At 22.6% G+C, this 22,927-nt stretch overlaps 4 protein-coding genes across 4 annotated transcripts; 2 read left to right on the forward strand and 2 right to left on the reverse strand.

Annotated features, from left to right (window-relative positions):
- Positions 1 to 408: 408 nt before the first annotated feature.
- LOC122508620 (rab proteins geranylgeranyltransferase component A 1) lies at positions 409 to 10,892 on the reverse strand. Its single transcript, XM_043622074.1, has 10 exons — positions 10,596 to 10,892; positions 10,375 to 10,441; positions 7,594 to 7,785; positions 7,160 to 7,343; positions 6,755 to 6,992; positions 3,798 to 4,020; positions 3,379 to 3,710; positions 3,114 to 3,274; positions 1,095 to 1,265; positions 409 to 905 (listed from the first exon to the last, which is right to left on the reverse strand). The coding sequence occupies exons 1-10, from the start codon at positions 10,642 to 10,644 to the stop codon at positions 750 to 752; spliced, it is 1,773 nt and encodes a 590-aa protein (XP_043478009.1). The 5' UTR covers positions 10,645 to 10,892; the 3' UTR covers positions 409 to 749.
- Positions 10,893 to 11,059: 167 nt separating this feature from the next.
- LOC122508619 (prolyl endopeptidase-like) lies at positions 11,060 to 15,945 on the forward strand. The gene is made up of 4 exons (XM_043622073.1): positions 11,060 to 11,920; positions 13,564 to 13,774; positions 14,074 to 14,227; positions 14,395 to 15,945. Exons 1-4 carry the CDS (start codon positions 11,386 to 11,388, stop codon positions 15,685 to 15,687), a joined length of 2,193 nt encoding a protein of 730 aa, XP_043478008.1. The 5' UTR covers positions 11,060 to 11,385; the 3' UTR covers positions 15,688 to 15,945.
- An 842-nt stretch (positions 15,946 to 16,787) lies between these two features.
- Positions 16,788 to 18,495, forward strand: LOC122508609 (39S ribosomal protein L17, mitochondrial). Its single transcript, XM_043622060.1, has 4 exons — positions 16,788 to 16,860; positions 17,004 to 17,246; positions 17,764 to 17,974; positions 18,137 to 18,495. Exons 2-4 carry the CDS (start codon positions 17,037 to 17,039, stop codon positions 18,307 to 18,309), a joined length of 594 nt encoding a protein of 197 aa, XP_043477995.1. The 5' UTR covers positions 16,788 to 16,860; positions 17,004 to 17,036; the 3' UTR covers positions 18,310 to 18,495.
- LOC122508608 (2-oxoisovalerate dehydrogenase subunit alpha, mitochondrial) lies at positions 18,398 to 22,211 on the reverse strand. The gene is made up of 8 exons (XM_043622059.1): positions 22,057 to 22,211; positions 21,754 to 21,912; positions 21,190 to 21,385; positions 20,482 to 20,643; positions 19,960 to 20,104; positions 19,580 to 19,783; positions 19,210 to 19,473; positions 18,398 to 18,595 (listed from the first exon to the last, which is right to left on the reverse strand). The coding sequence occupies exons 1-8, from the start codon at positions 22,108 to 22,110 to the stop codon at positions 18,514 to 18,516; spliced, it is 1,266 nt and encodes a 421-aa protein (XP_043477994.1). The 5' UTR covers positions 22,111 to 22,211; the 3' UTR covers positions 18,398 to 18,513.
- Positions 22,212 to 22,927: the final 716 nt, after the last annotated feature.

Genomic DNA, 22,927 nt, shown 5'->3' on the forward strand with positions numbered 1-22,927 from the left:
ATCTAATAATCTGTTTGTTTCTGTTTTGAGTTTTTTTTTGCAGCTACAAAAAAATAAAAGAGAAAAAAATAACGAAACTAAAAAGCACTTTCAAAATTCATCAAAATAAAAAAAATCACAATCACAGTTACGTTACTTTATAGCTTCTGAAATGCTTTTCACATTTTATTTATTAGTGTTTTTTTTTAATCTTCAGTCTGTGATTTTAATCTTCAGTTATTAAAAATAATAAAATTATAATTATATTAATAAAATAACTATAATTATCAAAATTATAGTAATTATATTATTATAATAACATTAATAATTTTTTAAAAATAGTAGAAAAGGTAAAAAAAAATTATTACTTGAATAATATAATTATTATCATTTTTATGATTATTCGAATAATAATTGATTAAAATTGGAATAGAGAAGATAATGAAAATAATGATAATAAAAATATAATAATAATAATAATAATAAAAAAAAATAATAATATAATAATAATAATAATAAAAATGACAGTAGTAATAATATTAATAATAGTACATCTAGTAGTTTAAGATTAAGAATATGAGACGTATCGTTGAACTATCGAGTAAGTCGAAAAGCTTCTAAAATTCGGAACGTTTTGAAGTGAAGCTTGAAAAGAAAAAGTTTCGAGCATTTTCGTGACTTTCTCAGCACGAGAAAGGTACGTTTTTCTTTTTTTTCGTTATTTCTTATTTCAAAAATTTTAAAAAGCCTTAATAAAATTGCGCTGTCTTTTATTCCTCTTTTTCCGCTTTTTCGACGTCTTGCTTTTCGTCGCCTTCGAATTTTGGACCCGGCGTCTCATCGCCCTCGAGGACAATTTCCTCTGGATCGGGAGCACGCGGGAGAAAATCTTCGCTCGGGTACATTGCCATAAAAATTTCCTTTGCCTGTAGAGAAAGAAAAAGAAAATTTATTTCTCTTCTAAAAACTGAATCAATCTTTAATTAAAACAAGAATTTAAATGTAATTAGTAACTATTATTAACAATTCATTTTTTTATTATTATTAATTCAACATTTTTTTTCTAAATTCTTGTTTTAATTAGAAACAATTTTTTTTATATTTAAAAATTTTACTTGATTCACTGCAAAATCGAAATCCAAATCCAAATCGGGTCCCGAGCAAAAATGAACATTACTCGGAGCAGAATTACTTAATTTTATATCCGAAGCTGGTAAATTTAAATAAAGTGACCACAATGTATGTGGTTTTAAATCCTCAATGTCTTTCGCTTCTTTTTCTCCCTCCTGAAAGTAATATAAACGAGAATAAATTTACAATTTACATTCAAAATTCAATTATTTCTAAAGATTCATACCATAATACTTTTAATATTCAATTATTATCTTAAATTTTAACCAAAATTCATATTTCAATCAATATTTTTTTTTTTAGAAAATTCTATACGAGAATTCAATTATTTAAATACAAAAATAATTAATTTAATGAATAGTTAAATGTTTCTTAAAATTGAATTCTTTCGACGAATTTTAAGAAAATTTTTAATGAATAATTACATTTTTCGACGAATTCAATTAAAATTCTATCAAAAATAATTGAATTCCTAAGAAGAATTTTAATATTTTTAAAAATAATTGAAATTTTGAATAATTTTATTAAAAATTTCAAAAACAAATGAATTTGTTTAAAAAATGTTATTACAATTCTATTCAAAATAATTCAAATCTTTTGAAGAATTTTGTCAATGTTCTTGAAAATGGAGAACTTAAAACTTTTATTTATATAGTAATGATGTTATTTACAATTGTTATTTTTATTTTACTATTTAACGAATATTAATTTATTAATAATTAATAATTATTTCTCAAGAATTATCCCTTTTTAGTTTGATATTTTGTTTTCTATTATTTTTTTCAAATGTTTTGAATTGTTTCTATTTTAATCTTCGATAACAAAATTTTTTGTAAATTTTATAATTATGAATCTGAAATAATTTAATTATTCCATAAAATAGTTTTGTTTAAAAAATAATTTAATTCCTTCAAGAATTTTTTAATTTATCAAAATATTTGAATATTTATAAAGAATTTTGTCGAAGTTTTTGAAAATAATTCAATTCATTCGCAAATTTTTATTTATTTATGAAAATAATTGAATTATTCCAAAGTATTTTGTGATTTATGTTATATAAAAAATTTTATCAAAAAATATTTTCATAATAATTAAATTCCCGTATTTTATAATTTTTATCAAAATAATTGAATTCTTTCAAAAATTTTTTATTAAATTTCTATTAAAAATATCTAATTGAATTTCTTACAAGAATTTTAATATTTTTATAAAAAGAGCAATTGTAATGACGAACAATTTTATTAAAATTTTCAAAAATAATTGAATTCCTTCGAAAATTTTATTAAAATTTTTGATAATAATTGAATTCCTGCAAATTATTTTAATTTTTTCTTAAATAATTGAATTTCTTTTCAAAGAACTTTATTATTTGTGAAAATAATTGAAATTTGGAATAATTTTATTAAAATTCCAATTTTTCAATTCCTTTGAAGAATTATATCAATGATTTTGAAAATAATTGAAATTCCGCAATGATTTTTATTATTTATAAAAATCATTGAATCTCTGTAAAAAATTTTTATTATTTTTGAAAATATAATTGAATTATTGCGAAGAAAATTATTAAAAAGTTTTAGATAATTGAATTCCTGTAAATTTTTTATTGTTTATGTAAATAATTAAAGACTTGCGTATAGAATTTTATCAAAATTTTTTTTAAGTAGCTAATTGAATTCATTTGGAAAATTTTATTATTTATAAAGATAATTGAAATTTTGACGAGAATTTTCATAAATTTTTGAATATAATTGAATTTTTGGAATCATTTGTAACTTCTCCAAAATTCAATTTTTTCGTGTTAACTAAAATTCTTTTATGAATTTATTATTGTTAATAATTATTTAAATAGATATATATTAACAAATTTAACTAATTTAAAAAAAATTACTAAAAAAAACCCTGTAAACAATGCAACAGAAATTAATTTTCCTTTTTACAAAAGAAAAATAAATAGATAAGAAAAGAAAAAAAACAGAAATTTTTTTTACAAAAACTAAAGTTACCGGAAGATGTTGCTTATCGGGAGAAACGGTTTGCGTGTGCGAATCCGTGGGACTGCGGCTAACATAAGGTTCAACGGCTCCGACATTGAGGAACTTCTTGACAACATATTCGAGGTCCTCCTTTGCCGTCTTCGTTCGCTTGCAAGTCATGTGCAGCATGACTGGAATAATGATAGTAAAAATGTGAGACAGAGAGCGAGAGTGAAAAAATACAGAGAAAGGAAAGGTATTATAATTATATTATTATAATAATAATGACACATACAAAGTCCTTGAGGGCAGGCATTTGTCGATGGTCCTAATTCAATTAATGTCACCGCTTCTTGTCCCGTTTCCTCCGGTGGATAATAAAGTAATGTTAAATTTTCCTTATCGCCTTGCATTATTGATTTGTCAGTGATGAAAATTCCCCGTGAAATTTGTTGTTCACCACATGAGGCCACAATTTCCGGTGGTAAATGCCCCTGTCCAACGACCAAGTGCTCGAGTGCCAGTCGTTGTTTTCCGGTGACTATTGCTTTGCATTTATCCTCATTGACAACGAGGCCGTCCAATTGTCTTTTTAGACAGTAAACGCCGCCGAAAACTGCGCACAGTCTGAAAATATAATAATAATGATAATAATAAGAATATAAATATTAATAAAAAAAGTAAATTGTCAGTAATGAAAAAATTTATAGTCACCTGCAGAAGCACTGTGGTAGTTCTCCGCTTCCATACATTGGCCATAAGAATGGAGTATTTCCGTATCTTCCGAGACTATTGAGAAAATGTTTCGTACGATTAACACCATCTCTGCACGATGTCTTATCAGTCGCCATCGCAATTGCCTGCATTACATAGTGCTTGACAATTGGCGTTAAATTTTTCGTATTAAGGTACTCTATGAACGTTTTGTCACGATAACCTGTAATAAAGAGAGTAGAAAATAAAATTTCTACATAAACAGCTGAGAACCTCTAAACATTATTTTTAAATTCTTTTCCATATAGGCTTTCATTTTAAAAACGAGAGGAGAATATTAATCACATTATTATTTCTTTTTTTTTTTTGCATAATTTCCAAGATGACGCACTCAAGATTATTCGTATTTAATTTTAATTCATTACTATTTAATCGTTATTAAAATCGAATGATTTTGAAAATATTTTATTAATACCGTAAGTGAGGCTAAATTCGCTCAATTTTTCAATTCTTTTTTAAATAACTTCGGGAAACGATGAAAATAAACATTGGCACTGAAAATATATAATCTTTAACCCTTTATCTTTCCTATTACTGCATAAAGAAATTGAAATATGTTGCAGAAAATTATTTATAAGCCGTTTTTTTGTGAGCGAATTTACCTTTAAATGATGGGTAAATTCGCTCACCATTATTATTCTGGCAAAATATATTATAATCTGCAAAAATGAAACTAAATATTCTTTAGAATCAATAAAGAAAAAAATTAAGAACAATATTCAAAGTTATTGGAATAAATATTTAATATTGTTTTATCAATAAGTAATTAGATTCAATCATTCAATCAAACGTACTCATAACCATAAAAAAACAAGGTTAAGTTTGACAGTTTAGTGCTTAAACCGTTTTAAATCGTTTAATTTTCAGTTATAAGAGTACTATTATTTCAAAAAATCGAATTATAAATTAAAGTAATTAACATACTTAAAATATCCAGGCCCAAACATCTTTTTTGTAGACTTATTTCCTGAGCGAATTTACACAACAAATTTGAATTTTTTTTTTTAATTGATTTTTTGCAGAATCTGTTTATTGCTTTAATTTTTGTGCTTTATGAATATCATGTTGGAGATACAGGAAATGTAATGTTCAGAAGTATTCAACTTAAAAATTTTGAAGTAAAGCTTTATTTCCTACTTTTTCATACTACTTGTTCAATATGAAAATTATTCACTTGTGTTTTAAATATAATTTCTACTGAAAGTTACCAATGAATTTGCTGCAAATAAATTTTAAATTAAAGTTTACCATTTATATTAACCAAAACAATTGTAAATCTTAAATATTTCTGTCTAAAAAGTATGTTAATCGAATTTTAAAAAATAGACATCGGTTGAGCGAATTTACCCTACATGAGCGAATTTAGCCTCACTTACGGTAGTTTACTTGTTAATAATAATATCTATTATTATATTTTTTATTAATTATTAAATAAATATTAATAATAAAAAATACTAATAACATTTTTTATCAATAATATTTTTTATTAATGAGCAATTCCGTGGTAAGTTTGAAAAATTTAGATTTTAAAAGATTTTAATTTGAAACTTTTTCAAAATTCAATTATTTCTAAAAATTTAAACTAATGTTTTTAATATTCAATTATTATCTAAAATTTTAACTGAAATATTAATTTTTAAATCAATTTTTATTACAAAAGTTTTAAGAATAATTACATTTTTCGAGGAATTCGTTTAATATTGTATTAAAAATAATTGAAATTCTGCTATGAGGTTAATTATTTATGAAAATAATTGAATCCCTGTAAAAATTGTTATTGTTTATGAAAATAATTGAATTATTGCGAAGAAATTTAAAAAAATATATATATTAATAGAATTCCTGTGAAATTTTTATTATTTGTGAAAATAATTAAAAGTTTTGCGTAGAATTTTATTAAAAATCTTTTAAGTAATTGAATTCTGTTGGAAAATTCTATTATATTAGTAAATATTGAAAATCATTGAATTGAGGAAAATATTTGAAAATTGGACAAGAATTTTATTCAAATTTTTTAAATTAATTGAATTTCGAAGAAAAAATTTGTTATTTATAAAGAGAATTAAAATTTTGACAAGAATTTAAAAAAAAATTTTGAACATAATTGAATTTCTGAGACAAATTTTATTATTTTTGAAAATATAATTGAATTGTTGCGAAAAAATTTATAAAAAACTTGTAAATAATTGAATTCCTGTGAAATTTTTATTATTTATAAAAATAATTAAATGTTTGCGTAGAATTTTATTAAAACTTTTTTAAAATAATTGAATTCTTTTGGAAAATTGCATTAAAATAGTAGATATTGAAAATCATTGAATTGAGGAAAATTTCTGAAAATAATTGAAATTTTGACGAGAATTTTAATAAATTTTTGAACAATATTAAATTTTTACCGAAGAATTTGATCACTTCTGAAAATAATTGAATTTCTGCAATAATTTGTAACTTCTCCAAAATTCAATTTTTTAGTGTTTTTAACTAAAATTCTTCTATAAATTCATTATTTTTAATAATTAATAAAATATATATTAAAAAATTTAACTAATTTCAGAAGAATTTTAGTTTACAAAATTTTTTTTAAATCTAAGTTTTTTTTATATTTCTAATTAAGTGGGTTAAAAATTAAAATTTTGTAAAATTTCAAATTGAAACCTTTTGAAGTTTATCTCTTTATGAAAATTGTAAACGCGATTCTATTAAAATCAATTAATTTTGAAATATATAAGTAAAATTATGCATTGAATGATTTCTAAGAAGTAATAATGATTTTCCTGACCAATTCTACTTTCTTCGACTTTTTCCTGAATTCCCTGACTTCTCTGACTTGTGGCAACCCCGAATATTTTTTATTTAGAGAATAGTTAAAAAAGGGGTAAAAATAAAAAAATTCAAACCATCGAATTCAGGACTGTCGGCTCCTTGTTCCATGCATGATGTCAATAATTGCATCAACATTCGTTTCTCGATGACGCTCACGGTTTTGTTCGCAAACACATCGGCCCTTGAACACGGCACCTGGACGAGTTTACTCTCCATGAATGTCGCGACTCTTGAAACTGCTCGGAATTCCGCATATCGGGCAATGTTACTCGATATTAATAATTCCACGAGTTCCCCACGAGCGTAAAGTAACTGAAAATATTTTTTTTCTCTTTTAATAATATATTAACAAAAAGTAACAGTAATAAAATTAATAATATTAAATATTGATTCTAATGATTCAAATAAATTAGAAAATTTAGAACTTTTAATTTATATAGAATTTAAATATAGAAAATATAGAAAAAATTGATAAATACCTTTGGTGCCAAATCGATGTTAAATCTACGATACTCTTTTTTAATTCTATCCGTACTCCAGTGTTTAACGATTTCCTTCTTCTCGGCTTTGTCCTCGTCACATTTCTCATCGCCATCCGCTGGAGCATCGCCTGAACCCTCGGTCTGCGTATCTTTCGATGATCGTTCCGGAAGATCCGCATCACTATTTAATCGAAAATTCGAGAAAACAATTGAGTAACAAAATAAATTTTAATTAATTTTACTTTATAATTTAAATAAATATAAATTTCTGTATACGAAATTCCCCTTATTTAAATAATTTAAATTTAAACAATTTAATTTCAAATTAAAATTAAATTAAAATAATTAAAATTAAAAGTTGAAGTAAAGATTAGATAATTATTTTTAATCACTGTAAAAATAAATTTTTAAAAAATTATTTCCGGACTTACTTGACAATATACCAAGTCTCCTCAATATTTTCGACGGTTGAATATTGATTACTGGCTTTTAAAAAATTTTCTCCACCCTCAACATTAGGATCGCTCTCCTTGCTTTCAGTTTTATTGCCTTTCAAATCCTCTATCCATTTTTGAAGACCGTCGAAATTAAAGGTCGCCCATAAACCTCCGTAATATTCGTTACTGAAAAAGAAACGATAAAAGTTACAAAAAAACATTCGACAAAAAAATTAATTAACAATATTATTGTATTATTTATTTCATTCTGTTTTATTTGTAATTTAATTTCATTGCTAACATAAAAAAAATTTAATCTCAAAAATAGAAAAAATTAAAAAAAGAATTAAGAAAAAACAGTATACAAAAAAAAAATAAAAGAAGGTTAAGTAAGTAATTAACAAACAATAAGGTAATTTATAATAAATTAACAAAACAAATTAATGTGATTGATAACAATTTTTTTAATTATTATTAAACAAATTTAAAAATTAAAAAAATTATAAATTACAAACTTTTCTTAAAAAGTTAAAATTACTTATTCTTAAAAAAATCTTTTCTTTACTTTTCTAAACAGCCGCCAAATTGAAATTAACTTTTTTACTTGAAGTCAATGAAAATTGTAAATTAAAAAATAATTCAATATCTTCGGAAGAATTTAATTTTTTAACTAAAATTCTACTTTAAATCAATAATATCAATTATTATTCAATTAAACTTTTTCAAAAAAATTAATTCTACAGAATTGTTAGTTAAAATTACAAAAAATAAAAATTTAATTCTACGAGAAATCAATTATTTAAATACAAAAATAAATAATATTGAATGCTTCTTAAAATTTAATTTTTACGAAGAATTTTATTAAAAACTTTTGAAAATATTTAATTTCTTTTATGAAATTTAATTAAAAGTTTAATAAAATTTATTATATTAAAGAATTTTATAACAATTTTTGAAAATAATTGAAAACTTTTTGAAAAATTTTATTCAATTTTTTAAAAATAATTAAATTCCTGAGAAGAATTTAAATAATAATTTTTGAAAACAATTGAATTCATGAGAAGAATTTTATTAAAATTTTTGAAAATAATTGACTTCTTGAGAAGAATTTTTCCTATCTATTTATAAAGATAATTTAATTCTTGACGAGAATTTTTAAAAAAATTTTGAAAATAATTTAATTTCTGCAAAGTATTTTATTACTTTTCAAAAGAATTGAATATTGTCAAAGAATTTCATTATTTATGAAAATAATTTAATTTTAAAATGAATTTTATTCAAATTCCTGAAAATAATTGAATTTTGTCGACGAATTTTGCTATTCATTTATAAAGATAATTAAAATGTTTACAATTTTTGGTAGATTCTTTAAAAATAATTTAATTTCTGCGAAGAATTTTATTAATTTTGAAAATAATTGAATTTTCTCAAAGAATTTTATTAATTTTGAAAATAATTTAATTTTTGCAAAGTATTTTATTACTTTTCAAAAGAATTGAATTCTTGTGATGAATATTGATATTTATCAAAATAATTGAATTATGGAAAAGAATTTTATTAAAATTCCTTAGAATAATTGATTTTATGGGAAGAATTTATGCGATTTTGTTGTTTATCAAGCTAATTGAATTCTTTTGTAAAATTACTTTAAAATTTTTGAATTTTTGATTTTTTTTTTTTTTTTTTTTAAATTTTTTTTTTTTTTTAAATTTTATTAAAATAATTGATTTTCAGCGACGAATTAAATGTTATTTATGAAAATATTTGAATTATTGCAACGAATTTTATTGTTTTATTGAATAATTGAATGTTTCTTAAAATTGAATTCTTTCCTCAAGTTTTAATAAAATTTTTAATAATAATTGCATTTTTCAAGGAATTTATTTAAAATTGTATTAAAAATATTTGAAATTCAGTGATGAAAATAATTGAATTCGTAAATGAAATTTTATTATTTATGAAAATAATTGAATCTTTTCGTAGAATTGTATTAAAAAGTTTTTTCTATAGTTAAATCTGTTAATATATGAAAATAGTAAATATTGAAAATTATTGAATTGCAAAATACTTTTGAAAGTAATTGAACTTTTGCAAAGATTTTTATAAATTTTTGAAAATAATTGAATTTTTGGCGAGCAAAAAATTTTGCTATTTGTAAAGATAATTGAATTCTTGACTGTGAAGCCTGATATTAAATAAACTCAATTGAATTAAAATAATTAAATTCTAAAAATCATAAATTAGAATAAATTAATCATATTTTAATTTTCTAAACCTTTTTTATAAATAAATAAATATATAAATAAATAAATGCAATTATAATTAACATTATTATTATTAATACTAAAAATATTATTAATTCTAATACCAGAAATAATAATAATACTAAAAAAAATATGAAAAATCTAAGTAAAAGATCTCATAAAAAATTCAATAAATAAAAAAAAATACTTTCGAAATAATTAGCATTCGAGAAACGTAGACATATTTGGGAAAATTCGAAACACCCTTCACCCTATAATATTCAAAACCTCCATTGCTTGTCGCTATGCCGACAAAACTCATAAAAAACACAACTCTTTCCATCACAGTACATAAAAGCATTTCGTCTCTTTCTCTCAATAAATTTATAAAAACAGCTTTCAAAAAAATCCAGCTCGAAAAATTTTCCATTTAAAAATTAGATTTTAAATTAAAAAAAACAGAGAAAAAATCCATAAGGAAAATTATAAGAAAAAGTGCGAAATTGCATTAAAAAAAAATTGTAATGATCACCTGTCAAGGTGGAGGACTTTTTTGCCAATTCGACTGGCAGCTGCGGCAATAATGGACTCAGTCATTCCTAAAAAGAAATTTTGTTAAAAATAAAATTAATATACAATTTTTGAAAATATTGACATTTATCTGAAAATAAACCGAAATTTTTCATTTTTAGAAAATTGAAATATTTTCCACTTTTTATTTCGTTTCTTATCTAGGATGATAAAAATCAATACCTGTTCCAACGACAATCACGTCGTATTCAGTTGGCAGATCGTCCTCCATGATTTGCAATTGATTTTTATTTATTATTTAATTTTTTTATTATAAAAAACAAAAAAAAATTCCTTCACACTTTTTTTTGAATTCTTTTTTTTTTTAAGTATTTAAGAGAATTTCTTCTTTTGATTGGGAATTTTTAGTTCATTTTTCATATGGAAAATAAAAGGGAAAAAGTAATAATTTTCACATTAAAATTTTAGTCGGGAACAAAAGCCTCTCCCACTTCGTGGAGAAAGAGAACTGTCACTACTGTCACTTTTTTTTCTATTCCACTTTCCCAGTTTAATGGGAAAATTCCACCAATCAGAAGTCGAGTTACAGTGGAATTGAGTTTGCGCAAAAAGTTCCTAGATGAAGTTTCCGAACCCTGACGATCGGTATGAACACGCCTTTATGTAGATTCGTAGAATTCCTTGACAATTCCTAGATTTCATAGTTTTTTAGGTTATGTTTGGTTATTTCGCAACGTGATTCTCGCGTGTTGCGCGTGTTTTTTGGTGTTTTTTTAAAATCTTTTTTATTAATTCACTATTAATAAAGAGTTTTTCAATAAAAATTTGTGATTATCAATATATTGAGTTAGTGAGTAAATTAGAATAATTATGTAATTTGAGAGGAATGACAATGATTTTGTAATAAAAGTTTTTTAAAAGTGTTGTGCGTACAAATTTTGAATTTTGAAAACTAGAGACTGTTCGTAGTGTCCAGTAGTGCTTGTTTTTTTCCTAATTTTTCCACGGAAAAATGTCGAAAAATCCAAGGAAAAAATTAAGAGACAAAAATAGTGAGACAATTGTACAAAAGAAGAATACAAAATTTAAATATCCCGAAGTACGTCGCGATGATGTAGTTGATAATTATCATGGAACAAAAGTTTCCGATCCATATCGTTGGCTTGAAAATTCAAATTCAGACGAAACGAAAAACTTCATTGAGGCACAAAATTTATTAACTGATTCCTATTTGAATTCAACGTCGAGTTTAAAAGAATCTATACAAAATTGTCTAAAGGAATTGAGAGAAAATTTTACACGTTACACAATTCCCGCGAGATATGGAGACAAATATTATTTTGATATCGATTCAATATTATACGTTCAAGACACATTGGATAGCGATGAGCCGAGAGTACTTCTTGATCCTAAAAATTTAACATCGTCCAATGATGGTTCGATTTTTCCATTTTCGAATTTCAGTCACGATGGTAGTATTGTTGCTTTTGCATTTTTTCAAAACGGATCCATTGGGACGGATATTCATTTCTTAAATACCGAAACAGGTGTGAAAAATAAACTGTTGAATAATATTTTCTTTTTTACTAAATCAACCTTTTTATTTTTTACAGATATTTTCTTCAAGTCATAAAAATCATGGAATTGACATAGAATTTTATTTTGGTGCAGAAAATCATGGAAACAATTCAATTATTTTCAAAATTTAAAAAAAAATTCTTCCTCAAGAATTCAATTATTTTCAATACAACTTTAATAAAATTTAGCAAAAGAATTCGATTCTTTTAATAAATAATAAAATTCTTCACAAGAATTCAATTATTTTCAATACAATTTTAATAAAATTTGGTAAAAGAATTCAAATCTTTTGATAAATAATAAAATTCTTCGCAAGAATTCAATTCTTTTAATAAATACATGAAATTTTTCGCAAGAATTCAATTATTTTTGTAAATTTTAATATTTTTCGTAAGAATTCAATTATATAATTAAAAATTGAAATAAAATTCGTTCTAAAAATTCAATTATCTTTATAAATAATATAAATATCTCGAAAGAAAACAATTATTTAAAAAAATGTTATTATAAAGATGTTGTTATGTTAATTATAAAGAATTAAATTATTTCGACAAATTTTGATAAATCGCTGCATAAAATTCAGTTGTTTTCAAAAATATTAATTAAATTTTTCGAGAATTCAATTATATTTAAAATTTTTATTAATAAACTTCTGAAGATTTCAATTATTTCGAAAAATGTTTATAACTTTTTTTAAAAATAATTCAATTATATTTCTATAATTTTTTATTAAATGTCTGAAATAAATTCAATTATTTTAATTTAATTTTTCCTCGAATCTCAATTATTTTCAAGAAATTTATTAAAATATCTTTACACGAAGTACAATTCTTTGAAAAAATTAAATTATTTTCGAAAATTTTGATTAAATTCTTTATAAGAATTCAATTATTTTTCATTAAATTCTTCGAAATAATTTAATTACCTGCTCAAAAATTTTAATTAAATTCTTTGTAGATATTCAATAATTTTCAAATTTTTTAAAGAAAATTCTTCGAGATTTTAATAATTTTTATATTTTTTTTCAAAAAACCTTCTAATGAATTCAATTATATTATTTTGAATAATTTGTATAACATGTTTTAAAAGAATTATTTGTTTTGCAAATCAAAATTGAGTAGCTTTCTTTTCGTATCTTTAAAGAAAATTAGAAAATTGTTAAAAAAAATTTTGAAAAATATTATTTTATGAGAATTCAATTATTTTTAAAAATTTTAGTAAAATTCTTCGAGATTTCAATTATTTTCGCAAATTTTTAATAATATTCTTTGTAAGAATTCAATTATTTTCCTAAATTCTAATAAGATTCTTGGAAAACATTCAATTATATTTAAAAATTGAAATGAAATTGTCCCTAAAAATTCAATTATCTTTATAAATAATATAATGTTTCGAAAGAATTCAATTATAATATTTTTATAAATCCTAACAAAAATTCTTCGAAAGAATTTAATTATTTCAAATTCAAAGTTATAAGTTTTTTTTAACAAAAATATTTTTTAAAACTTAATAATAAAGTGGCTTATTAATGCATTGTCTAATTTTAATAAAATTTACAATAAGAAAACTATTAACTGATAAAAATATTGACGTTGCATTTTTTTTTTTGCAGGAGAAAAGTATTCTGATGTTTTAGAACAAGTTGAATTTCATAATACAGTTTGGACTCACGATAATTTGGGGGTTTTCTACAATCATTCATTGCAACAGAATTCAGCTGAATCAATTGAGGATGATATGAAAATTTACTATCATAAAATTGGTACACCTCAATCCGAAGATATTGTTGTTATCGAATTTCCTGAAGAGCCATCCACAGAAATGTGTGTAAATGCGTTTACTATTTTTTTTCTTGCCCTTTGGTACTATTTAGAGACTTTTTTTTTAAATTTTAAATCAAGTTTTTGCTTCTAAACATTATCTTTTTTTATGATTTAACATCTCTTGGATTTTTTTTATAGCGATAAGGGAAAAATTTTCTGGAAATCAGGGAGAAACAATCAAATTTTTATCCTCTTTAAATGATTGCGAAGCCTGAGATATTGAAAAATAATTTCTATTTTATTTGTTACGAATCGATCCAGATAGAAATTTGATTAAAATAATTTATTAAAATCTACAGATATACCGATATTTCCGACTGCGGTCAATGGTTGTTCGTTTCAACAATAAATTCTGCTAGAAAGAATTTGCTGTATTTTACCGAACTGAAAGAGAATATAAATGGAAAATTCAATTTGACACAAATTGTCGATGCAATGGCTTCACACTTCACGGTTAGTATATGTTGGGATTTAATTGAAAAATGAAATTGAATAATTCTTCATTTTTTTTTTAAATTTAAAGAAAAATTATATTTTTTTTAAAAAATGAAGAATTTTCATTGAAATTTCAATCTTTTAAACTAACAATGGCGACGAATAATATTTTTATTTATTTTCAGTACGTTGGAAACGATAATACGAAGGCAATTTTCATAACCGATAAGAATTCTCCGAATAAAAAAATAATAGCAATCGATTTATTGAACTACGAAGAAGTGAATTGGACAACTTTAGTATCCGAGGAACCGGATAAAATTCTCAAAAAGGTGACAGTTGTCGATAATGATAAATTTGTCGTTCAATATCTTTGTGGCAGAGATTATATTTTACAACTGCACAGCTTAAAAAATGGAAAACTGATAAAAAAATTAGACCTCGGTATTGGATCAATTTCCGGTGGGATCCATGGACATAGAAATTATCCCGAATACATATTTTGTTTCACCTCATTCTTAATTCCAAGAGTAATCTACAAAATAGATGTTAATTCATTTGATAAACTTGAAATTCATCGTGAATCAAAATTAGAAAATTACAATCCAAGTCTTTATAAAACACTTCGTGTTTATTATCCGAATAAGGATAATAAAAAAATTCCAATGACAATAGCAATGAGAAAAAATGCGAAACTCAATAGTTCAATGCCAGCGCTTCTTTCCATAAATAGAGGATATGGTATTTTAACCACACCGCATTTTAGTGTCGAGAATATAATTTTTATACAGCATTTTAATGGAATTATAGCCGAACCACAAATTCGTGGCGATTCGGAATATCACGAGAAATGGTACAATGACGGTATCCTCGAGGATAAACTAAATGTAATCGATGATTTTCAATCGGCCGCCGAATATCTCATTAAAAATGGATATACATCGAGGGAAAAATTGACAATTAAAGGAAACTTTTATGGAAGTTGTATAATTGGCACTTGTCTCAATGAGAGGCCGGATTTATTTGGTGCCGCTGTTATTTTTAATGGACTATTTGATATTTTATATTTTGATAAATACACTGTTTGTCGTAATTGTGAGGATCGAAAGACTTTTGAAAATATGTTGAAATATTCATCGATTCATAATGTTAAATTGCCGATTAATAATGAACAATATCCGGCAATATTGCTTTTATCTGATATTGACAATGAATTGATAGACTCTTTGCATTCATTTAAATTCATTGCAACATTACAACATGAAATTGGCAAATTGAAACAACAAAAGAATCCATTAATGATGAAAATTGATTTTAATTCTTATTATGATTCGCCATCGGCAGACATTGAACAATTGGCTAATTTTCTCACATTTCTTGTTAAATCGTTAAAATTGAAAATTCACTTTCACAATAAAATCGAGGAAAAAAAGCAAAAGAAACCAAAGAAAAAGAGAAAGAAACGAGTCTTTTTTTAAAAAAATCAAAAAAAAATTTCAATTTTCCACAGATAAGAGAAATCTATTTTTGTAAATTGTTCTGATTAAAATTTTTGACTGTAAAATTTTTATATTCTTAATTTAACATTTTTAAAACGTAAAAAAGTTACGAAATTATTGTTGAAAGACAAATTTTTATTAATGAAAAATGCGATTAATGTTATTTATTTTATAAGAAAAAAAATTGTATTTTGTTGTCTTGTTCGATGTATAACATGGAAGAATTAATTCTTAAAAATTTCATTACACTTTTGTTGTAATTAGTTTAAATTTTTTCTAAATCAAATTTAGAGAATAAATTTTGTACTATTTTTTCTAAAAAAAAAATTGAATTTATTTTATTTTCCACAATTTTGTGTGAGTGAATTTGTTTTTTAATTTCAAAAGATAAGATTTTTGTTAAGAGAATGTTATAATTTTTGAAACGTTTATAAATTTGGAATCTGAAATAATTTAATTCTTGAGGAGAATTTAAAAAAAAAGTTTAATAATTGAATTCTTTCAAAGAATATACAATTATTTTTAATTATTAAATACTTTCGACAAATTCTATTTATATTTTTGAAAATAATAATTGAATTATTTCGAAGAATTTTATTGAAATTTCTAAAAATAACTGAAATCTTTCGTGAATTTTTATTAAAATTGATTTAAAAATAAAGGAATTCCTGCGAAGAATTTTATTAAAATTTGTTAAAATAAATAAATTAATTAAATTCTTTCCAGGAATTTTATTAAAATTACATTAAATGATTGAATTCTTTCCTGAAATAATAACATTTGCGAAAACAATTGAATTTTTATAATTTATTGTTAAAAATTTATATGAAAAAAAAACATAAAATTAATTTTTATTGAAATCGTAAATAATTGAATTTTGTGGAAGAATTTTATTAAATTTTTTGATAATAATAAATATTAATTAATTAATTTTGTAATAAGTGAATTGTTATTAAATGATTTATTTATATTAAAAAATATTTAAAAAAAGAAAATTTGTCCAGGAAAATATTTTGAATTAATCAAAAGTACAGTTCAGCTAATATAGATGACTCTGATTAATAATCAAATTACAATGACATTTGAGGTTCTCTATTGTAGTAATTATTCTATGACTAAAGAAAAGAGATTTTTTTCAAAACTATTGTTGATGTAAGTAATTTTTTTTTATTTTCTTGTTCTATTATTATTCAGAATAATAACAATTTTTTTTATATAAAAGAATAATTGTAATTTTATGATTATATTTATAAACAAATATTTTTCTAAAATAATGACATTTTTACTTTGAACAGAAAGAAGCAGAAGAATTATTTTTCATTGTCAAAATGCAAAGGGCATGGCAAGTGCAAGTAAAAAATATATTTCCTAAATTAAAATATAATCTAATTAACGATAAACATAGAAGATTAAAAAATGCTGAAGGACCTGCCGGTAGAATACGGAGCATTCAAAAAATACTAACAGCATTGTTTAAATATGAACGAATTGAACTTAATTACAATAAGGCCGATGAGACGAGAGGTTATGTTGAACTTGTAAGTATTTTTCAGTTTTGTTTACATTTCCCTTTTTTGATAATTATCACTTATATTTTAATATAATTAACATAGAAATAATAATTATGATGATGATTATTATTATTACGCTCGAAAGATGAAATTCAATTTATTATTTTGCAAATTACCTAAAATTTTTAATTTCAAATATAAACTTCAATTTTTCAATACTTCTAGACTTAAAATTTAAAAATTCAATTGTTAACTAATTTACTTACTAATTACTATAGTTTATTATTTTTAAAAAATTTCAGAAGAATTCTTTTTTTAAGAAATTATAAAACAAAATTAAATTTTTGTGGCAACTCTGAATTATTTTCATAATTTTTTTGTTAAAATTCTTTGCAAGAATTCATTGATTTTCAATACATACATATTTTTTAAATTAGAATATAAAATAAATAAATCTCTTTATTTATTTAATATTTTGTTTAAAAAAAAAATTGCAATTTAAAAAAACTAAATAATTTGTTGTTTTTTCGTCTATTTTTAATAGTTAATCGACAAAGCACGAAGAAATGGACCAACCGATCCAGAAACAATGGAATATGCCAATTTTTACATTCTCGAGAAGCAATTAGTTCATAAACTTTTTAAAGTTCTTGTTCCAAGATACGAAAATTACAACGAATCTGTGACGAGATTATACTTGGCACCAAATCCATGTCCAGGACATTATTTCAAAAGATCAGTTCTCGAACTCAAAGGTAAAATTTTCATTTCAAAATTAAATTATTTGTTAATTCAAGTAATTTTTTTTTCAATTTTATATATTTAACGTGAAAAATGTTAATTATATGAAATTAAAAGAAAAAAAACCGAAAATTTATTTTCGTTTCTATTTTTTTTATCTCTTTTCTTTCTTATAGGAAACATTTATCCGAGTTTAAACATTGAGAATCCAAATGAAGATAATATGATACACAATGTTTTACTTAATGCGGCAAAAAGTGATTATCATCGTCAAAAGCAAAAAGAGATGACGAACAATATGAAAAAAGATTATGAGAATAATACTAGTCGCAGTGATGATGTTAGTTAAGACTTTTAAATTCATTTTTACGTTAAAAAATTAAAAAATATTTTAAAAAACCAAAAAAAAAAGAGAAAGAAATAAAGAAATCGGAAAATTAGAAAAAAATAAAGTTTATTTCAAGATACAAATGCATTTCAAGTTTCAACAGTGAAAAGTTATGGATAAATAAACTTTTAAATTGTTTAAAAAAAATGAGAATGAAAGTAGTATCTATTTCATTTCTTTAAATGATCCTAGTGGATAATGTTGTCCATATTCTTTGAGATGACTCTCGAGAGATTCCATTTGCTCCCTGAAAAAAGAGGTAAAAATATTAATTAAAGTTCATTTTTAAAAAAATTTCTTCAAGGAATTCAATTATTTTTGTAAATTTAATAAAATTCTTTACAGGAAAATTTAAATGCCAATTCAAAAATTAATTGAAATTGTATTTAAAGTATTAATTATACTATTTCAATAAAATTTATTTTAAAGAATTCAATTATTTTTGCAAATTTTAATAAAATTCTTCACAGGAATTCAATTATTTTTAATGGAATTTTAATATAATTTTAGAATTCAATTATATTTAAAAATTTTATTAATAAACTTCTAAAGAATTCAATTATTCCGAAAAATAATTGATATTTTATAAAAAGAATTCAATTAATATTTTATATAATTTTTTATTGAATGTCTGATATTAATTCAATTATTTTAAATAATTTTATTTAAATTTTTCATTGAAATTCAATTATTTTCAAAAATTATAATAAAATTCTTCGAAAGATTTTAATTATTTAGAAAAATTTTAACAAAACTACTCTAAAGAATTCAATTATATTAATGAAAAATAAAATGTAATAAAATTCCGAGAAGAATATTTGTTTTATCATTTTTTTTTCAAAAATTCTTATTAATTATTACTTGATATGAGAAGGCATTTCGTGATAAACATCGGTGAATAATTCCTTCCACGATGGTTTTGGTTTCTTTTCAGCTTCAGTGAAAACTGAAAGTGTCTCCTCTCGTTTTGATTTTATTAAATTCGCCTCTTCCGCTTCATTCCAAATTCCTAAATTCTCCAAATAATGCCGAAATTTGATTGTTGGCGCAAATTCATTCCATTTGGCAATTTCATCGACAGATCTGTACGCTGTACTATCGTCCGAAGTACTATGATGACCTATTCTATATTATTGTATAAAAATTAGTTTCATCTTTTTAAGAATACTTTTTTTTTCAATTAGACAAATTCTTTTCTATTCAATTTTCCTTTTTTTGTTTCTATAATTACCTGTACGTCATGGCTTCAATTAAAACGGGTTTCGATTCATTGATGCAAAATTCACGGGCGTATTGCGTTGCCCGATGAACGGCCAAAACATCATTTCCATCGACTCGTAGAGTGTTAATTCCATAGGCGGGACCTTTAGCTGCAATTCCGTCTCCCTTATATTGCTCCGATGTTGGCGTGGAAATCGCGTATCCATTATTACGACTGAAATGTTTTTTTTTTAAAATTAATTTATCTTAAAAATGAATATTAAATTAATCATAAAATCATAAAATTTAGAAAAAAAGGAATTTTTTTCTTTCTGAAAACAAAAATATTCTCGAAAGTGAAAAATGAATTTTCTACTTTTTGATAACGGAAAAAAAAAATAATTGACTCACCAGAAAAATATAATAGGACAGTCGAGAGTGGCTGCAAAATTTAAGGCCGCATGAGCGTCTCCCTCGCTCGCTGCTCCATCGCCAAAATAACAAATTACACACGCTTCTCCTTTTGATCTTTTCAAAGCGTACGCGGCACCAACGGCTATTTTAATTTGTGAAAAATTTTAATTTACAGTATTAAAATTAAAATTTTGCAATTTAACATTTTTGCCATTGAAATTCACAAAAATATTAATTTAACATTATCTTTGAATATTTAAAAAAAAGAACGTCGTCATATTAAAAAAGAAAATGGTTCTTTTTAAATATATTTCAACATTTTCCAAAAATTCGAAAAAATTTCTTTAAACAAAAAAGAGAACAATTTGAAAATTACTTTTACAAGGTTGCCATAAAAATTTAATTATAATTTTTTCCTGATTTCCAGACAAAATTTTTACTTTTCCCTGAATTCCCTTGAAATTCTGTTTTAATTTCTTTTTTGCTAGGAAAATATAAATAAAATATATAAATTTTTACCCTGTGGAAGTTGTGTTGTCAGTGGAGATGAAATTGTCACGAAATTCAATTCCTTCGAGCCATAATGAACTGGCATTTGTTTTCCTTTTCCCTTATCGAGATAATTTCCATAGCATTGATTTATAAATTCGGAAATTTTAAAACCTCTATAAAGTAAAACTCCTGAAAAGAAATTTTTTTTTAAATTTATTCCTTTATTTTCTTCCAATTATATCAATTATTAGAGAAGAAAAATTAAAAATTATATCTATTTTTTATTTTCTAAAGAGAAAATTGAAAAAATATATTTTTTCCTGTCTCTCTCAACAAAGTAGAAAATAAAAGTATTTATTTTCACTTAAAAAAAAGTATTTGTTTATTAACCAAAATAAAAAATATTAATAAAATTAATTATTAAAATATTAAAATTGTTTAACAATTTTAAAAATTAGAGTTTAAAATATATTTGTGAACTTTTTGTTCGAATTTTTTTAAAATTTAGATCCTATAATTATTTTACATTGTTTTTATTTTATTTTATGAAATTAAAATTTAAAAGAATTCAAATTTTTCCCCAGATTCTTTGAAATTTAACGAAAGCAAAAAAATAAAAATGAAAGAAATATAATAAAATGAGAGAAAAAAAATAAAATTTTGTCTCGAGCTCAATTTTCTCTTTAAATTAATTTCAAACGATTGTAAAGTAATTTAAATTCCATTGACTCTCACCAGCTTCTCTGTATTGTGCGTAAACAACATCCCGTAATGTTAATGCAGCAGCCGATCCAGTTTGTACAGCTTCTTCACCGGAATTCGTCATATAAAACGAAATTCTTCCCTGTCGCTGTGATTCGTAAAGAATTTTGTCCATTATTCCAATTGTCACCATATTAAAATACATTTTCCTCAACGTTTCATTGTCCAACTGCAAAAGAAATTAAATGTAATTAAAAACAATAGTAAGTAATTAATAATAAATTATTTTATTTTTATGAATGAAATTTAAAAAAAGATTTTTAGCTAATTTTTTTTATAGATTATTTTTTTATTTTCTGGATGGATTTTTAAAATAACTTAAAATCAAATTAGTTTAATTAATAAATAAATAATAAGTAAATTTAATTAGCTAGGATAAATAAAATTAAATATTATAAATATAGATTTTAGAACGAAAAAAAAAAATTAAAATACTTACTCCAACTAAAATAAATTACTATAATTAATTAAAATACATAAATAGAATTAAAATTAATTCTACGAATAAATTTAGAAAAAAAAGTCTTAATTTCTCACCAAATGATTTTCATCCTTCGTTTGTCCAGGTGGTTGTAAAATTCTATAAATTGGAATTGGTTCGTAACTTTGGTCATTTGTGAATTTTAATTCATTTGTAAATTTACTCTGAATTCCTAAAAATTGTGGCTCTGTTGACACTGTGCTCAGCTGTTTTATCTATTGAGACAAAAATTTATTATCAAACAAAAACAAAGCGCACATATTATATTGATTTCAATATTGATCATAATAAAGAATTAAAAGTAGAAACAAAATATAAGTTAAAAATTAAAATAAAACAATTTTTTTTGCTTGACTTACATGACGAGGAAGAAGGGAAAATTGAATTCTCTTTAATATCAATTTAGAAGCCATTTTTCCATATGAAATTAACTTTTCTCTCTCACAACAACTTTCTTATCGCTTCCAAATGGAACTGAACTATCGCCTCGTGACGTATCGGCATACATTATTATATTCAACGAGATTCATGAATAAAATTAAATTATATATAAATATTATAATTTCAAGCTAATTAAAATTTAAACGATCGCATTTTTTTTGTTAAAAATTATATACTTTAGACGATTTTTATTTCAATTATTATAATTAATTAATGATAATAATTAATAATTTTAATAATAATCATAATTTTATAATTCAATAATATTAATATTGATTTATTATTAATTAATTAATATTTTTTATAATAATTTTAATTATAATTAATTTTAATAATTTTACATCATTGGAATAATTTATTATAAATATTATTTAATTTAAAGTTATAAAGTAATTGTAGTTTAGATAATAGTTTTAAAATTTTATTTTTGAATGAATTACAAAAAATAAAATTTTTTAATTTAGTTTACTATTTTCTATGAATTTATTCTGTAATTTAATGAAATTCATGTAAATAAAATTAATAATATTCATAATTTTTTCTAATTTTTTAAGAATAAATTACTTTTAGAGGTTATGTTACATTTCGGCTATTAAAAAAATCAGTTATTAAATTCTAAACCGTAATAAACCGTTTTTTGCTTTTTATTTTACATTTGAAAACTAAGTTCCCTTTTAATTTAAAAACTTAATTCTAAATATAAAAACTAATTCCGCAAAATTTTCTGTTTTCAAAATATAAATTTTAGTTGAATCTACATGTAACAATAGTAAAATTTTGTTTCAAAAA

The sequence above is a fragment of the Leptopilina heterotoma genome, unplaced genomic scaffold (assembly GCF_015476425.1).
Source record: "Leptopilina heterotoma isolate Lh14 unplaced genomic scaffold, ASM1547642v1 Lhet_55, whole genome shotgun sequence".
NCBI lineage: Eukaryota > Metazoa > Arthropoda > Insecta > Hymenoptera > Figitidae > Leptopilina > Leptopilina heterotoma.

What these genes read in the sequence shown, in the direction of transcription:
- LOC122508609 (XM_043622060.1), top strand. Translation starts at nt 17,037, where the DNA reads ATGCAAAGGGCATGGCAAGTGCAAGTAAAAAATATATTTCCTAAATTA. An exon ending in CGAGAGGTTATGTTGAACTT is followed by an intron (nt 17,247 to 17,763) that starts GTAAGTATTTTT and finishes TATTTTTAATAG; the next exon opens with TTAATCGACAAAGCACGAAG. An exon ending in ATCAGTTCTCGAACTCAAAG is followed by an intron (nt 17,975 to 18,136) that starts GTAAAATTTTCA and finishes TCTTTCTTATAG; the next exon opens with GAAACATTTATCCGAGTTTA.
- LOC122508620 (XM_043622074.1), bottom strand. Translation starts at nt 10,644, where the DNA reads ATGGAGGACGATCTGCCAACTGAATACGACGTGATTGTCGTTGGAACA. An exon ending in CGTGATTGTCGTTGGAACAG is followed by an intron (nt 10,442 to 10,595) that starts GTATTGATTTTT and finishes ATTTCTTTTTAG; the next exon opens with GAATGACTGAGTCCATTATT. An exon ending in ACATCGATTTGGCACCAAAG is followed by an intron (nt 6,993 to 7,159) that starts GTATTTATCAAT and finishes AAATATTTTCAG; the next exon opens with TTACTTTACGCTCGTGGGGA.
- LOC122508619 (XM_043622073.1), top strand. Translation starts at nt 11,386, where the DNA reads ATGTCGAAAAATCCAAGGAAAAAATTAAGAGACAAAAATAGTGAGACA. An exon ending in TTTCTTAAATACCGAAACAG is followed by an intron (nt 11,921 to 13,563) that starts GTGTGAAAAATA and finishes TTTTTTTTGCAG; the next exon opens with GAGAAAAGTATTCTGATGTT. An exon ending in CAATGGCTTCACACTTCACG is followed by an intron (nt 14,228 to 14,394) that starts GTTAGTATATGT and finishes ATTTATTTTCAG; the next exon opens with TACGTTGGAAACGATAATAC.
- LOC122508608 (XM_043622059.1), bottom strand. Translation starts at nt 22,110, where the DNA reads ATGGCTTCTAAATTGATATTAAAGAGAATTCAATTTTCCCTTCTTCCT. An exon ending in CGCACAATACAGAGAAGCTG is followed by an intron (nt 20,644 to 21,189) that starts GTGAGAGTCAAT and finishes ATTTCTTTTCAG; the next exon opens with GAGTTTTACTTTATAGAGGT. An exon ending in GACAACACAACTTCCACAGG is followed by an intron (nt 20,105 to 20,481) that starts GTAAAAATTTAT and finishes AAATTAAAATAG; the next exon opens with CCGTTGGTGCCGCGTACGCT.